General features: G+C 39.8%; 2 protein-coding genes across 4 annotated transcripts; one reads left to right on the top strand and one right to left on the bottom strand.

Annotated features, from left to right (window-relative positions):
- Positions 1-667: 667 nt before the first annotated feature.
- LOC138601766 (fibropellin-1-like) lies at positions 668-6,233 on the top strand. Of its 3 annotated transcripts, none has more exons than XM_069672958.1 (4): positions 668-838; positions 2,183-2,521; positions 3,178-3,221; positions 3,603-6,233. In XM_069672958.1, the coding sequence occupies exons 2-3, from the start codon at positions 2,235-2,237 to the stop codon at positions 3,218-3,220; spliced, it is 330 nt and encodes a 109-aa protein (XP_069529059.1). In that variant the 5' UTR covers positions 668-838; positions 2,183-2,234; the 3' UTR covers position 3,221; positions 3,603-6,233. The 3 variants fall into 3 exon arrangements, with proteins under 3 accessions (XP_069529059.1, XP_069529058.1, XP_069529060.1); XM_069672957.1 differs by having other exon boundaries at positions 3,178-3,243; XM_069672959.1 differs by lacking the exon at positions 668-838 and adding an exon at positions 849-964 and having other exon boundaries at positions 3,178-3,243.
- Positions 6,234-10,941: 4,708 nt separating this feature from the next.
- LOC138601755 (claudin-23-like) lies at positions 10,942-12,669 on the bottom strand. The gene has a single exon (XM_069672917.1). It carries the CDS (start codon positions 12,576-12,578, stop codon positions 11,751-11,753), a length of 828 nt encoding a protein of 275 aa, XP_069529018.1. The 5' UTR covers positions 12,579-12,669; the 3' UTR covers positions 10,942-11,750.
- Between the last annotated feature and the right edge of the window lie 3,648 nt (positions 12,670-16,317).

The raw sequence follows: 16,317 nt of genomic DNA, 5'->3' as shown, positions 1-16,317 counted from the left end.
TTACCTGAAAGTATGAATATATCTCTCAGGAAATCCAGAAAGTTTTCCTCCTGACAAACAGAACACAGATGTATTTAGTGCTGCATGTTACACAGGCGCATCGGTCTTGTCCGGCCTTGTTGATTGAGTCTTGTTCTTACTTGTCTTCTCCTCCTTCCATCCCCCACCTGCCTGGCAAACACACCTACGCTGTTTCACTATAATAGTCCTAAGGGTAAGGGTGTGTATGAATGTGCGTGTTGTTTATATTGTTAATTCTCAGGAAAAGGGGAGTCTTTTATATGGTCAAATCTGTGCCAAATTCCACATTGTAAGACATTTTATTAACAAACAATCGTAATTTTTCTTAACAACATTTTTTTGTATTGTTGTAATTCATCACTGCCATCCTATGTATATTTAACATGACACTGCATGAAAGGTGCCACACAAATGCGGTAGATTTTTCCCATGGCTGCCGGAGCAGTGACTTTTGTGAGTCAGTGTTAGATGAGGTATAATATTAGTTTGCTCTACTTTCAAACTGTAAAGTTGCTTCATCGGCGTCTGGGACATGTTGTGAGCAAGAGTGTGTAACCCTTTTAAAGATAGAGCAGAGGGAGGAGTACGGGAATTTGTGTGTGTTTATTGGGAGAAAAGCAGGCAGGTATTCACAGGTCTCAGCTTTCTTCCTCTTCCCTCCCTCCTTTTGTTGTAGATTGCCTCACTGAAAGAGGAACTTCAAATACCTCTGAAAGAACAAGAACCTGTAACACATCACAGAGACACTTGGACGTGCCTAGAAAGACTTTGCAGCCTGCGTTTTCAGACGTTAGGTCTACTTTGGTTCTTTCCTTTGGTGAGTAGATGTTTTTCACTTTACCTTGTGTCCATGTGTTACCACGCTGTGCCGGATGCCTGCCCTGAAGCCAGAGTAAAACACAATCTCGTCGCGATGGGAAACCTGAATGACAACATGCTTGGAGTAAGATAACTTAACCACCACTGCTTATTTATCAGTTAACCTGCCACACTGTGGAGTTCAGATAATAGTCAGTCTTGTCTCTTTAATTTACACATTGACTTTTCACTCACCAAGTTGTCTAGACGGCTGTGATGCAACACATTGTTTCTTATCTCTTGATTTTGATCTTCTTTTGAGGATTGAGAGAACTCTGTGAACAGGCACTTATTCTGTTAATCCGTTCTGAGTCAGTCTTGCTGTTGCTCACACTGTTGATGATGAAACTACTGGAGTAGTTTAGAGGACCTACCTCCTTGTCTTGCTCACGAGTAAATGAATAACTGCTAAAGATATCATTTTGTCTAAAAGCAAAATGTGCAATCCTTTAAGGTTTTTCTTACACTAGTGTAAACCTAAAGTTGGGTAAGAATGTGTTTTTGGTCATGTGCCTGTCATGATGTCAAAGTGAAATATGTTTGAGTGCGAGACAACACACAACAAGCAGCTCATTGTTGCATAGGATGTGTGGGAAGTGAAAATTGTTTGTGTAAATACACCATCGATAACCGAGGACGCTGTCCAATTCTTTTTACTATTGCTGTTGTTAATGCATAAAGTTATAAGTAAAAGTTTGAGGTGTTAACTGTGTATTTAGGGGATTATATTAAGATGCATCATATCTCAATAACTGAGGATTGTAGAAAATAAAGACTGGGCCTGTCACGTATGTTTATCACATTCTCTAATGCCGTAATATACAGGCTATTTTAGCGTCAGGGACCTGAAAGCAGCACAAGCTTCAAGTTTTAATTTAGGTACAACACAATCAGCACGGCAACAAACTATGTGAGAGGTGGAATATACCAAATTAAAGATGACAGGAGGAGAAAAATGGTTATGAACATATTTGAATTCACATCCGAAAATGGTCCAAAAAAAATCCACAAGCACAAACAGAGTGATAACTTTTCCTCTATGCTGGGAGAGTCCAAAGGAGGCCATAGCATGTGTTCATTTCTGACACATACACACAAAAACATGATAGACTAAAAAAAAAAAAGATTTTGCTTTGTTCATTTACATTACTATTTCTATAGAACTTCAGTTAACTAAGAGAAGCTGAAAAACAGCCATTTGAGCTTCCTACAGAAAACTCCTCTGTGTCTTCTCTTTGTCGTGTTGTGTTTTAGGGTGTGGCTTCTTTCCATTCATATCTATCCTCTCCTTTTCTCCTTCAAGGCATCCCTCCCTGCCTTAATTGTCCTCCCATCCTTCCACCACCTCCTCCACCATGTCCGCCTCTTTCCCTCCTCCTCAGCCAAGAGGCATCGACTTCAGCCTGCCCACCTGTGGAGAGACTCAGTGCAACGGGCACGGTACCTGTGTGATTCGTCCTGGTGGCGGTGCCGACTTGGTGTGTGAGTGTGAGCTGGGCTACCGGGGCGAATTCTGTGAAGACACAGTCAACGGGGCGCTGAGTTTACCGCTGACCCTGAGTGTCCTGGGCGTCATCATCGGGGTGCTGATCCTGGCTTTCATCGTCGCCAAGATGAGGCAGAAGCAAAAGAAGAGGAACAGGTACACATACATCTCAGTGGTGTCTTAAGCATTTCCATTTCTCATTGAGATAATAGCTACAAATTTTTTGTAAAAAAATGTTTATTAGCTTTCTTTTCGAGACTGAGAGGACAAGAATGACATCATTGTCAACTGTGACCTTTGTGCTGGTTAGCCTAGCTTAGCATAAAAACGAAACAGTACACCACAAATTGTTTTTTATTTCTGTTTCAATACAGGTTAAAAACAAGATGTAACCTGTTAAAAAGAGCGCTATAGAGTTTTTGGTTTGTATTTTGAACATTGAACAGAGCTATGATTTCCCCAATCCAGTCTTAATGCTAAGCTATGCTAACTTCGTCCTGAATGCAGCAGCATCTATAGGCTACATCAGAGATAGGATTAATATTGATCCTTTCATTTCAAACTAGAAAACAAAACAAAAAGATGTGCTGTTTAGAAATGCTAAACTGTAACACTCAGTGACTTGGAAAACTTTTATTCCAATCAGGAAGTGATAAATAAAGCTGGTATGTATGTTGTGAAGAGTAAAAGGAAGACAGATTACCTAGCATGAGCAGTGACAGTCACCTCTGCGGACAGAGAGCAGAGCATCAGAAACGTCCACAACATAAAAGATGTAAAAAATGTTCACTACTACATGTTTTTGTCAACAGGAAACTTCTGGCAGAAAAACATGGCTACAACATCGCTGTGTGAGGTGAATAAATCTCCTTTTAGAGGTAGGCATTTCCAAAACACTTTCCAGTCTGGATCACTTACGAGTGTCACAAGCTTGGAGTGAAAGTGGAATGAGGTAAAGTCTGTGGCGCCCAGTTAGTGATACTGATTCAACTCTCATAAAACATTTGCAAAGTAAAGGTTGAAAGGTTTTTTCATCCATGTTTACTCTTCTCCTTCCTGTCTTAGTCTGCACAAACTTGTTTAGTTGTTACCACCGAACAATCTTCTGTAATTGCCCACATTTGTCTGTGTAACTGTGTAAACATTGCTCCATAGCACTACTAGTGGTCTAAAACTCTACAGGGCCCCTTTAATCTGTGTCTTAATGTCTTAATTAAGAACTCTCATTCTCGTCCAGGTCAACCATGACATTGTGGCCAGTGACACCAGTGAGCTTCCATCAGACTCCTGAAGAGCTTGAAGAGAAGTTTGTCGAATGATGTGTGAATTTGGAAATTATGCCTGACTTGTGGCTGTTACTTAACAACTTATGCTGTCCTCCAGAAACTGAACTACTGAACAAATGGACTGAGCAGCGAGCTAACAGTGACACGACTTCACATACTAAATCATTTAAAGATGGAAAAATGTAACTTTGCAGTATATCCCAAACGTGCTTCAGTAAGGGTAAAATGCATGCGTGTATCACAGAGCTGTGAAGCTCTGTTGAAGCGCTGTTCATTTGAACAGGTAATAGATGATTGACTCTCAGTATGTTTACTGACACCTGTTCAACAGCTGCACTTTTTAAAGCTGGATTTTAATCTTTACATGAAGAGCTGATGCTGACATAATGCATCTACTATGTTTGCCAACTCTAAAACAGCACACAGTAAGTTAAGTAAAAGTTACTGAAATTAAAGGCTACATAGAAAATGGAAAACATCACTTTGAAAATGAGGTTTTGTCAGAACCGTTATTTGTGTATTAGAGCAATAAAAATATATTAGACTTGTATTATAATGCATTCTATAACTCAAAGTTTCCCTGCAATGCAACTGCAATTCATTTTTTTTTTTGTTTGCTTTAATTTTCATCTGTTATTTATACCATTTTGATGACTTATTGTTGCTATGCTGGTGTTCTGGGTATCTTTTTTGACTGCTGTCCACACACTGACTATTTGTCACTATGCTAGAAATGCACAGACTTTCTCCTTCCTATGTCACATGTCCTGCACGCAAAAGCTTGTTTTTACAGATAAGCGTGTTGTGTCCTCTAACACTGGCTGCTTTAAGTGAAAGAATGCAAATATTCACCTGTTGGTTCCTCTCTTTAACGAAGGCGTAGCTTCTTTTACATGAGATTGAGCAATTCTTACACCCATGTCTGAGAAATGTATTTCATACAGGCTTTAAACCAAAAGTGTACAAACTTACTTTACATGCTTCCACTGCACTAGATTATTTTTGCACTTCTGTAAATGTTTTAACATGCCTTCAATGTAGTCCTCTTATTTGTGTTGTATTTGCTGTAGAGGAAGGAATCTAGGTTTGCTCCCAGTTGAATGTCTTCTCTTTATATGTGTAACAAAAAAAGTGCATTCCCTTTATAGTTCGAGGTCATCTGAAATTATATCGTGAGACTTGACAGAAGAGATTCCCAGAAAACAAGGACATAACTTTTAGAGCAGTTGTTCCTCTAAATGTTACCACATTGGTCGCTTTGTTTCATGCATACAGTCTCTGAATCTTCAGTTTAAGATTGATTACCACTTGATAATGTATTCTGCCACAAGGAAACTCTGTGCTGTCTAGCTTTGAATCAAGAGAGCTGTCCTCCTCCCTGATTTGTTCTTTACTATAAGCTGCTGTCAGGACTGTAGCCAGTGTTAAGGGCTTTTTTTGTGCTGTTTCTTTTGTACACTACTGACTGAATATCTATGTTTTATACACTATTTTTGTAACTCAACTGATGACCAGCATCAGCAATATGTCCAACCTTTTAAAAATCTGTTAAATATAATCTTTATGTCATGTTTAAATAATGTAAACTGAAATAAAATTGGCTCTTGTGTTGCTGGATTGCACAGTAACTCATTGTCAGATCAGCAAGCCGCATTTAACTGCTGAGCACTCACATGATGAGTGATGATGCCTCTTGAAGATTTGATTTGATAACTGCACATATTTAGGCCTTTTGAGGATGTGTAGTACAAATTGTGTCTGTTTGGATACACTAAGCATGTGTATTTTCGTGGATAAAAAGATTCAAAGAGTCTGAACAGTTTGTTCTTCTTCTCTGCAGGAAGTTAACTGTCATGGTATTTGCGGTAGTAATTGTTTTGGCTCTTTTTATTTAAAACAAAATACTTTTTGCTTCACCACCAAACTACTACCACCCCTCCCCATCCCCCGTCCAACTGATCGAACTATGTCAACTAAGTGAAACTGAAATCTGTGCGCACACCTGAACAGATCCAGTTCTGCTTCATTTTTACATTCCTCTCCTGTCGTAAATGTTTGGCACTGTGCAGTTTCACATGTCGGCCAGACTGACTTCATTATCTTCTGGCTTGATTATTCTCCTAAAATAGCTTGTTGTCTTTATTTATATTTTGTTAACATATCTGCTGGTCATGTGAATCATGGACTGTTGCTGTTCTTGCATCCTGTTGTCATGTCAGCTCTGTGCAGAACTAGCTTTGCTAATGAGGACCAAGATGATTCTGGGATAAACTTAAATGTCTATCCGTACACCTGAACCTGTTAAGGATGTCTATTTTAATGTAATATTTAACTGGCATTGAGACGTTTCAATCATAACATAGTCACTCATATCAATCAGCTTTTAGTATTTAAAATGAGCAAAGCAACTGATTATCTTTTGACTTATGACGACAATACCTGAACTAAACATCATGTTTTGTGCTATATATGTATAGCATTTTATGTTCACCAGGATTTAAATGTACAAAATCCCAAACAGATCAACGTTTTATGTATAAAGACATGTAGAATATTTGATGTATTTGTATGAGTAAAGTCACTTCTTGACAAACTTTTGTGTCTGTTTTTGCCGCTTCTTTCTCAAAAAGTAGACGGCTGTTGCTGTTTTGTGGTGACTTATTTACAGCCGTGTAGCTTTATTTCCTGAAAGATGCACAAGAAAAAGCACAGCACTTTATGTAATACTAACAACAGTTTGCTCAGTTATATTGTACAGTCTACATTTCATCTGTCGCTAGCTACAACAGCTATGCTAGCTGCCAGCTTGTCACAAAGTGTGTTTAGGAGGTAAAAGCTATTTACTAGTCTAATATGAAGTTGCACTTACTTTTGACAGCCTGATAAGTCATTGCTGTTGTATGTTAAAATGTCACCATGTTGTTAAAAGGTTCTTACAAGCTGCTATTGGGTGTCAGTGTGTATTAACAATAGCAACAGACAGCTGACAGTGTTTATATCTTGTGCATAGGCTAAAACACACACTGCTGCCTGTTTAATGCTGTCTGGGGTCCATGGACACAACAGTAACAACAGCAACAGTAATTGTTTACTACACTGTACCGGAACGCAGATTTAAACTGCTGCAGGCTGACGAGTGAGAAGTCTTTGTTATCTGAGACAGTATGTATCTGTCAAAACAAGGAAGACTCTGTCATGATAGTGACACTGTGTCAGCACCTGCCTTCATTAAAATGAGCAGATTTGCATGTTTGCTTTCCAGGAGGAGGAGCATGTTGAAAACATTGCTGCAGGAAGTTAAAAGTAGGCCTTGTTTTGTTATTAAAGGGAAACACCAATGACTATGCATATTTAATGATTTAGTGATCAAAGACAGCATGATTAACAAGATGCTATTTAATGCATTATGGGAAATGTAGGATCCACCTTTTTTTGGTCCATGCTAGAAACTAAAATCAGGATATTTCAGCCATTGATGCACCAATTTACACAATTTTTCATCAATCTCTTTAGAGTTTAAAGTGTTAATCTCACAGATTTGGCGGCACCTATGGCAATGAACGGTAATTGCGGTACATTCCCAGATATCCAGACAGTGCTGCATGTGTGACGTCCACGGTTGGCTCCGGTTGTAACTCTTGATGTTCCTCGCGTCACTAATTGGGTGCCGCTTGTGGTTTTTCACCAGCCCAGCAAGCAATTTTGCGGCTAATAGAAGGCTAATAGCCATCAATACATAGACCTGGTGTCTGGGCTAAACACGGCAAAATGTGGGCTGTCAGTGAAAATTCAGTAGACGTCTATTTGAAGACTTTGGATAAACATTTAGACCAGATTTCACCTGCTGCTGTCACAAGATTCATCACACATTCACACACATTTATGGCAATTTTCAAGTCTCATAGCGGCTAAAATGAATATAAGTGAGCAGTGCATCACAGTCACCAAAATGTTTTTTTTGCAAAAATGTATTGACCTGGATTTGATCCCAGCAGCACTCAAGCTGAGCTTTCATCCCTGTCAGCTACCAAGTTCTATTGATGATTATGTGGCCTTTAGGTATTAATGAACTACGTCAGCATCCAGGGGTCGTTCTGCCTTCACAGTCAGAGCTGCACAGCCGAAGTACCTGGGCATGTGCAGCCTTTTTTCTTCTGTGGAGAATGTTCAAAACGGTTCCTTTAGGGCCCAATCACGTTTTAGCAGCTGGGGGCGACTTTTTTGTCATTGTTTTCAATGAGAGGGACGCTTTTTGTGCGCTGCTTTTGTGTTGCAGAACACCTAGCATTTTTCCACTCTGTGCGCCTCGCGTTTTTGAGGAAACGCTCTGAGCGCCTCGAGTTAAAAAAAAAAATTCAACTCAAGGCAGAAAAGCCCCTAACTTCATTGTCATTGTCCAATCGGATGAAAGGAAAGGTGGACCTTCTGTCAGTTTACAATAAAAGGTTTAGGTTAATGACAGCTAATGATTCGGTGGTTGCCTTAACAACAGTAGAAAAAAGGCGGTTCTTTAACCGTAGGCTTCAACAAAAAAGGCAGTGCAGTGCGCCTCATGTTTTACAGCCTGCCAAACGCGTTCTGTCTGATCGGGGCCTTACAATGTCTCTGAACCTTCTTTTTAATATCACACAGCCCATAAAGAGCCGTGTTTATGATTTTTGTATGTAAAATAAAATGTGTAGACAGGATTCCACACACCACTGCAAAATGATTTTTTTTTAAAAATGCCACTATGATTAACAAATTAACACGATGATGTGGTCACCGTATTTTAGCTGGTTGAAAAAAGGTTGAAATGAGGTCTTAGATGTACAGAACTGATTTCACCCTGTTTTCAACCAAATGTTCTCCAGGTGGTCTAAAGGCAGGCTACCTGTAGCCTGTCTAATTCAGAGTTAAATCGTGAAAACCATGTCAAAGAAATGAAACTAAAAACCTTCTAATCACTGTTAACTTTGCTTACATAATTGGATATCAAAGATCTTGCTGTGTGAGCAAAAACATCAATCTATTTTATTAAAATTTGGGCTACACATAGTCGGATTAAATCCGGCCTATATCATACCCAGATGTTTAAAGTATGTCTTGTGCTTCCTGGGAGATACCCAGTCCATAATACTGCAAATACAAAGGCTTTCATCAGTGGGCCATAGGCTCAATCATCGTGTGACCTCATTCGGTGATAGAAAGCAACTTAACAAACATTTATTGACATGAAAATATTTGAGATTATCACTTTAAAAAATGTGTTGATGTACAATACCCTGGAGTAAACTGGTTATAAAACAATTAATTTAATTCTGATGTCTTTATTCGACCTGGAAAAGTAAACCAGAACATCAGCTACAAGATTGACAACATTTCTGTTGTGTATTTTTGATGCTTGTCACGGCTGCAACTGGGTCAGATTCCAACTAAGTGATTTATAGCATGCAGACAGAAAGAGCCAATCCTTTCATTTTCCCAGGCCAAGTTTCACAGTGAGTTAGCATATTACAGGGCTGCAGGGCAAGATTTATTTTTTATAGTATACGCATGTACGGGAGAGGATCAGCATGAAGATATGATGACAAAACCAACACATAAAAGTTATTCAAATCCACTTTAATTAATAATATTAAAACGGAGTGTCTCTTTGCGCTGACCTATAATAGGTCGAACAGATAGTAGTATTCTGTGTGTTTTTAGTATTGGTGACACACATACACACAGAGGGTATAGCAATAAACCTGAAACTTATAGATGAATGAAGTCATTACTTTGCCCAAATCAAAGCGTGTTTATCATGTAATAGTCAAAGTAAATGTGGATGGGTGCCAATAGGATTGGGGTGTGATTAGCTTAAGTGCCTATTTACACTCAGATGCAAACATACAATTCAGTTCAGGCAGTTTGTTATACACTTATTAAAATATACATACAGTATCTAATGTGTGCCTGGGTGCAAATAGCTCTGCCATTCTACATAGCCTTCACCTGGTGCAAATAGCATTGTTGGCTACAGATACCGGGGTGCAAATAGCAATTGTCCTTATAAAATCAGCCAGTTATATTAAATTCTTAAAATCTTCTTGTGGATGAACAGATACAACTCCGCAGGCTGAGAGTTTAAATACACACCCCTAATACATCAACCCATCCACACCCCACCTGACATTTTATGAGTCACTGCATTCCTTGTGGCAATCGTCTGGACAGGAGTGTGAGGCACAAGACACGTCTAAAAAGGCACAATGTGTTCCAGCATTATTTTAAATAGTAAAACAAATTCTGTTGTTCCCATCTTATAAAACGTGTCAGGGCCCTGAGGCTGTCAAACACATCCTTCTGTTTGCCAGTAGAGGTGGTCAATCACTGCTGTTACTCAGCTGACGCTGTTCAGTCTATTAACATCTACAGCCACAGATATATGAGTATATTGAAGGGGGTAATATTGATTCTTTCACAATACAACATTCAGTATCAGCATTTTAAGAGCCTGATGAAGTCTAATGATCGTACTCTGATTAAATAGCACATTTTTCTATTAAAACTGAATATTTGAATTGACTTCTCTCACTGTGAATGGATTCTTTATCGTGCGCTATACTTTAGTTTTGACATTTTTCATCAACTGGTTATGAAAATGCATTGATAAATCGAACTAAATCAAATATCTTTTTTCATATTATGGTCCAATCAGCAGAATTTCACACTTCAGATGTAGTGAAAAGTGTCAATCCATGCATAGTAACAGTACTTCAAGTGGAAGATTTTCACGTTCCTTTATTTGTAATTGCAGCTGTAGGAGACGATGCTCTCATTAAGGAAGTGTCAACGCCTTCCCCCAGTATCTGTGCATAAAAATAATCTTGTCCAACTTGCATGTACCCTGCAAGGAGGACTGCATCTCGATTTCTGGGAGGCCAATTTAACAACAAAAGACTTGCGAGGAGCCGCAGAGCGACGACTGCTCAGTACACTGGGTCCTTGTGTGAGATGTTTGATTAAACAGGAGAGGTAATGTTGTCAGACAAGATCTTGTAAAGAAACCAACCTCTCAGACCGGTCCGGCTGCATTGTCTGTATATTTATGAGGCTTAGACTGAACAGACAGGAGGGCGGAGAAGGAAAAATATTACTGTAAAATGTAGCCAGTTTGTACCTGTGTTTGAATAGTGTTCATAATGACTTCTTTTGTACGTGACTATCTCCAGGAGTGACACAGCAGAAAACAAACAGGCAGTACATACAATGGATTACTTTGCTTCTCTAAAATGTGAACAAAAGTTGAGGAAAGGGACTCAGTCATTATTATAAGGAAACATTGCACATTTAATAGGCAGCACTTATATCACAGAGCAATAAAAAATAGATCACATCAGGAAGCTTTTATCAACAAGAGGTTGGCAAAATTGTAAAGTGCATAAGAATACAGTATTTACAGAAAGACTTAGAAAAAAAGGTGTATGCATTAGCCAATGTACATAAAACGCTTCCTTAAGGACGAGGACTATTCACACAGTTCAGCATCATTTGCAGAATATAAGACTTCACTTCACTTTTCATCAAGGGTTTTACTCATACTACAATTCTTCACTTTTAATACGTCCTCTCATTTTCCTACATTATAATATTCATCTCATCTTTTTTGGCGGTAACTGCCCTGCTGGAGGCATACACCTGTAATAGATTATAATGATGTTAGCATTAATCATAACCCAGCTAAGCCTATAATGAGACTCATTAAACTGCAGCCAGGGCTCTATCACTCACACATCACTATTATAGGTGTATGCCTACAAGTATCACTGCGCTCATAATGATACACTGTAACACTCAAAGTGAAGTGATTCTGCTTCACATAACTTTGCAGTAGTTTGTCAGTATTAATGGACAACATTTCTAAGTGGCCTTATAATAATTCTACATCAGTGATACTTCATGGTATCTTCTATGTTATTACTACAATACTTGATACGGAATACAAGTAGTTTTACAGTGGACTAGAGTTGTTAATATCTTCCACTCACTATCCTTTATGCAAACACAAGTCCATCTTCATTTGGTTTTCTCTAACGTCTGTCATCGTGTGTCTCCAAATGTAGGCCACGTGCCCCTCAGAGGTCTGCATCATAGGGTCTGCCGCTGTATGAGGTGTTCACTGACCGGGCTGCGGGGCTCTTGGCCCGGGGGAAGGACACATCTTCATCCATGGAGTTCTTGGAGTACGGCACGCTGCTGGCGGTGCTCCTGGCGCGGTTCAAGCTCGGCACCTCGACTCGTCTCGGAGGCGGCTTCTGGTGGTTGAACCGGCTGGCCGTGACCTCATCAACTCGCGTCTCTCCTCGGTTCTTGCCTCCGCAGCAACGGCAGATCCCGATGAACATGACGAACCCACCCAGGACTTCAAATATCCCGCCGATGTAGCCCAGGATGATACAGTAGCCCACGCGCACATCTATGGTGGACGTCACAGTTGTGACGTTCGGGAGGATGTGGGTGTACCAGGCGATGGGGATGATGGTCATGACGCCCGAGAGGAAGATCAACAGTCCACCCAGGCCGGCCAGGGTCCAGTTGGGTCTGTCTCTCCAGCAGCGGACTCCCGGTATGGCCACGGCCAGCCCGATTAGAGTCACTATGAGGGAAGCGACCATCAAACCCTGCGCGACCTCGATGATCTGGTTGTTGAAATACGCGGTGTCCTGCAAGTTGCACTCCGCCCTCGTGTTCGTTGAAGTGGCCCTGCAGATGTCCCAGATGCCTTGCTGGATGAATTGGTCCGGTGGGGTGCTGGGGAGGTTGTGGAGGGTTCTCCAGTTTGGGGCCACAGTGGAGGTCAGGTTCAGGATCCATCCGCAGGGAGCCATGACCATCCCGAAGATGAGGATGCCCGGGGTGCGGAGGGATAACCGGATCCACTCCTGCGTTGATCGATTCGGCATGATTGCTGTTGCTGATGTTGTTGTTGATGTGTATGTTCTCACTCCTGAGATCAGTGTAGTAAATAAGACAGGAGCAGCAGAGTTTTGATAGTTACAGCTGCTCCTTAAAAACAAGTCTGACTGAAACCTGGTAGTGGGCGGGGCCTCGGTCTCAACTGTCTGCCTCTTGTCCCCAAATAGGACAGGTGTGGCGCCCCGTCCGCCTTTTCATCTTCATCTGCAACAGTGGAGAAGTTTCGATGAAGCTTTTATCATGCAAACGAGCGAGCAAAAGTCTTGAACGATGTCAGTAAAAGATCATAGGAGCCTTAGCCTGCTCAAGTTTCAAAATAAAAGTTATTATTTCACACAAATTGCTGCTGTTCCACAATACTAACAAAATAATGATTCCAATCAAATACAAATATGACAGAGGATAAGCTTTGAAAAACAGTGTACATTATTTCTAGCATATTTCGCACGGTTTGTTATAAATAAATCACATACAATCTGGAACCTTTAGCTCTTTGTCGATTAAAAAAACGTAGGAAATAAAGTGTTCACCAGCTGTTTAACAAAACGTAGCATGAAGGCCTGTTTAACGGACATGTTTGTATTTGTAGGGTGGGTGGGGGGGCGATGCAGCTTACTAGCTATAGAACAAAAATAAAACTGTATTAAAATGGGTAAATAAGAGAGATAACACACTAAAGCACTGAGGAGTGATTTCTAAAGTTTTTATTGTCTAAAATACTTTATTGAATAGTCCCACACTCCGTGGACATAAAACACATCAGGCTGTTAAATTTTTTTTTGGGGTGTTTGTTACAAAATAAACATTTCAATTTCCAAACAGGAGATCGAGTTTAGATGTACACATCACACTTAGACAATATGATACAGGCTTTAGTTTTTAAAAAATGCCACCATGGGTGTGTGGGAACAGTTTTTGTAAGAATGTAGTTCTGCTGGAAACTTCTGAGAATAGCACAAATACCTTTCCACCTCTTTGCGTTCTCATTCTCTCTCCTTCATCTCTCTGTTTATCTCTTGCTTTTTCTGTCTCAGCTTACCACCTCTCTCACTGTATTTTTTTTATTTTACAAATGCTAATAAAGTCTCTGCAGAAGGCAAAGGTCACAGGTGTGTATCAATTGAACAACTCTCATGACATCATTGTGCACAGACCCTGAAAGCAGGGTGAGAGTGGGAGTCTTACCCTGCTTACACCCAGCCATCAACTTCATCAACCCCACTTGAAAGTTATAGTTTGTAAGGAACTGAACGACCTGTGAACATCTGATGTTACTGCACCGATTAGGTTCTAAACATTTCATTAATTTGTCCTAAATGTGACCAGCTTTTTGAGTCACCACCACAATAGTCACTCTGATAACTTTTATTTTAAGCCTGAGAACATACTGAACTTCTTTTATCAGTAGGAAAAAATGCTCTATTTTGTAAATGTGTCAAATGTAATAATAGGCACATCATTGTCATTAACTTTACGAATTCAGACTCTGTTGAATGTTCTTGAAGCTGTTGGGATCATTTTGTTTTTGTTCAGAGGTTTGTTTTTCTAGGTCTGGTTTGGTCTCTTACACACAAAGAGCATTTGAAGGAAGCATGAGAGGTATGTCAACCAACCAACCACACAGAACTTTGCATACTGATCCCCTGACATCATCGCTTTAACGCTGAATCATCGCTCAATTTGCAGTTGTCGCGTGATCACATCCTTAAACATAAAAACTACAAGATGATGTGTTGATAAGCGCGGTACATTTCCATACTGGTGCTGATACTACTGTACTACGTCCCCTACGCTTCTATTAGTTCTTCTGGAACTGCGGCCTCAATTTTTTTTATGGTGCCCCAAAGCTTCTCATGAACATAATGTGTTTGTGATGGCTTATTAGCTCAATGATGACCTCACATTGTCTAATCGATTAAACCTTTTTGCCCTCAAGCACAGAGAATAGTTTTTTTTAATTTATTAATTTTTTTTAAGATTATTTTTTTGGCCTTTGGCTTTATTTATAGGACAGCTGAAGATAGACTAGAATAGTTTTTTTTTAACGCACCTTTACGTTTACTAAGTTCTTTATCTTTTATCTTATTTCTAATGAAGTATCTTGGTAGACATGCACAGGGGCAAGTGATACACTGCTGCCTCCCAGTGACCTGTATACTAATGCAGCCCTGGTTGTGGATTGCCCTGTGCCATTGTGTGGCCAAATGCACACGTACTAGTCCTCTTTGCATTTGTATAGGGCCCATGGCGAGTTTGTGCCCTGGGTCCGTGGTCATGATAATCTGTCCATGCCTGTGATTGACTAGTGACCAGTCCAGTGTGTGTCCCGCCACTCGCCCAATAACAGCTGGGATAGGCTCCAGCTCCCTGCGACCCTTCACAGGATAAGCGGTATAGCTAATGGATGGATGGATTTGAATCAGTGTAAGACCAGCACAAGCATGCTGGTGCACAGCAGTGTAGGTTGTAATAAAAGTGTAGTCACCTAAGAGAGAAGTGGCCCAGCAGCCCAAATTGGTTTATTCCAAATCAGAAAAGAGGAGAGAAAAGTCTGTTGACTTTTTTCTGAGACACTTTTTTATGTTTCAGGTTTTAAGTCAGAAAGCCAATGATTGAGGATGCTGAACTTGCCTTTGGCTCCTTGTGAAGGTGGTGATTTTACACATGGCCCCTTTCAGTCTAGTATACACTTCATACATTCTCATGTGAGGGAATACGTTGAATCCTGAATTATTTCAGGATTGTGATAAGAGATATGCCACAGTTTGTGTTTTAGCTAAAAACCCTGCCAAGCTGCAACAGGTTCTTGCAGGATGTCTGCTACAACCTGGTGGTCAGTTAATGTAACTACTATGATTTATGTTTGAAAACTGCCTGACAATAAGGAAAATTATAAACATCTGAGAGTGTTTTTTTGATTTGACGATCAGTATCTCAGTTATAAGTGATAGTGTTGATTTAATTTATGGTAACAAGTTAAGAGCCATTTAACTATCTTTATTATATCTGTATAAATGTTTTATTAAATCTGTACTAAAGTTTCCATAGTCACAGAATCAGGCTACACTTAACGCTGATGCTGGAATTCATCCCTAATGCAATGACTCATATTATTATTGCTTTTACAATAAATTCTTATATTCTGTGTGTAAGTGTTTGTTGTATCTTCAGTAGTGTAGCTCCTGTTCTCTGAAGACGTTACCAATGTTCTCCGCTAGGTGGTAATATTGTGTTCAGCCAGGGCAGCTGGCATCACTGAACTCCTCCACGCTAACACATTGGGCTGAAATAACACCTCTAATATGAATTAACTGAGATTTTTTTTTTCTTTGCCCTACACTCACAAGAAACTTTTCTGGTGTATATTACTTAAAAACTAGCGCGAGAGTCACCCAAAATTTGTTTTGTTTGCCAATTATATCAATTTCCTTACCAAAATTATTAGATATTTTAGTTATAAATAGCTCAGAGGCGACCTCGGCAGCTTAAGAAAATGCCACTGACACAACTCCAACGACACAGAAAATAAGACTTTATTTAAGTTATGTACAATAAATATTAGGCAGCCCATCTTTTTCATTGAGTTCTTCGCTTTAACTGACCACATTGTTGCAAGGCATTTAGTTTGAATCCTTCTTCAAGGTTCCCGCAACTAATTATGTGATCCTGAGAGCCCAGTAAAGCTTTGACATTTTTAAAGATACAGATGTTTCTCAGTAAACTCAA

Source organism: Semicossyphus pulcher, unplaced genomic scaffold (genome assembly GCF_022749685.1).
Source record: "Semicossyphus pulcher isolate SPU_LCO1_2020_fin unplaced genomic scaffold, fSemPul1.0.p SCAF_22, whole genome shotgun sequence".
NCBI lineage: Eukaryota > Metazoa > Chordata > Actinopteri > Labriformes > Labridae > Semicossyphus > Semicossyphus pulcher.
This window is presented reverse-complemented; position numbering and strand designations above follow the sequence as displayed.

Excerpts from the sequence above, each read along its gene's own strand:
- LOC138601755 (XM_069672917.1), bottom strand. The coding sequence starts at position 12,578 with ATGCCGAATCGATCAACGCAGGAGTGGATCCGGTTATCCCTCCGCACC.
- LOC138601766 (XM_069672958.1), top strand. The coding sequence starts at position 2,235 with ATGTCCGCCTCTTTCCCTCCTCCTCAGCCAAGAGGCATCGACTTCAGC. Across the intron at positions 2,522-3,177 it reads AAGCAAAAGAAGAGGAACAG|GAAACTTCTGGCAGAAAAAC; the intron begins GTACACATACAT and ends TTTTGTCAACAG.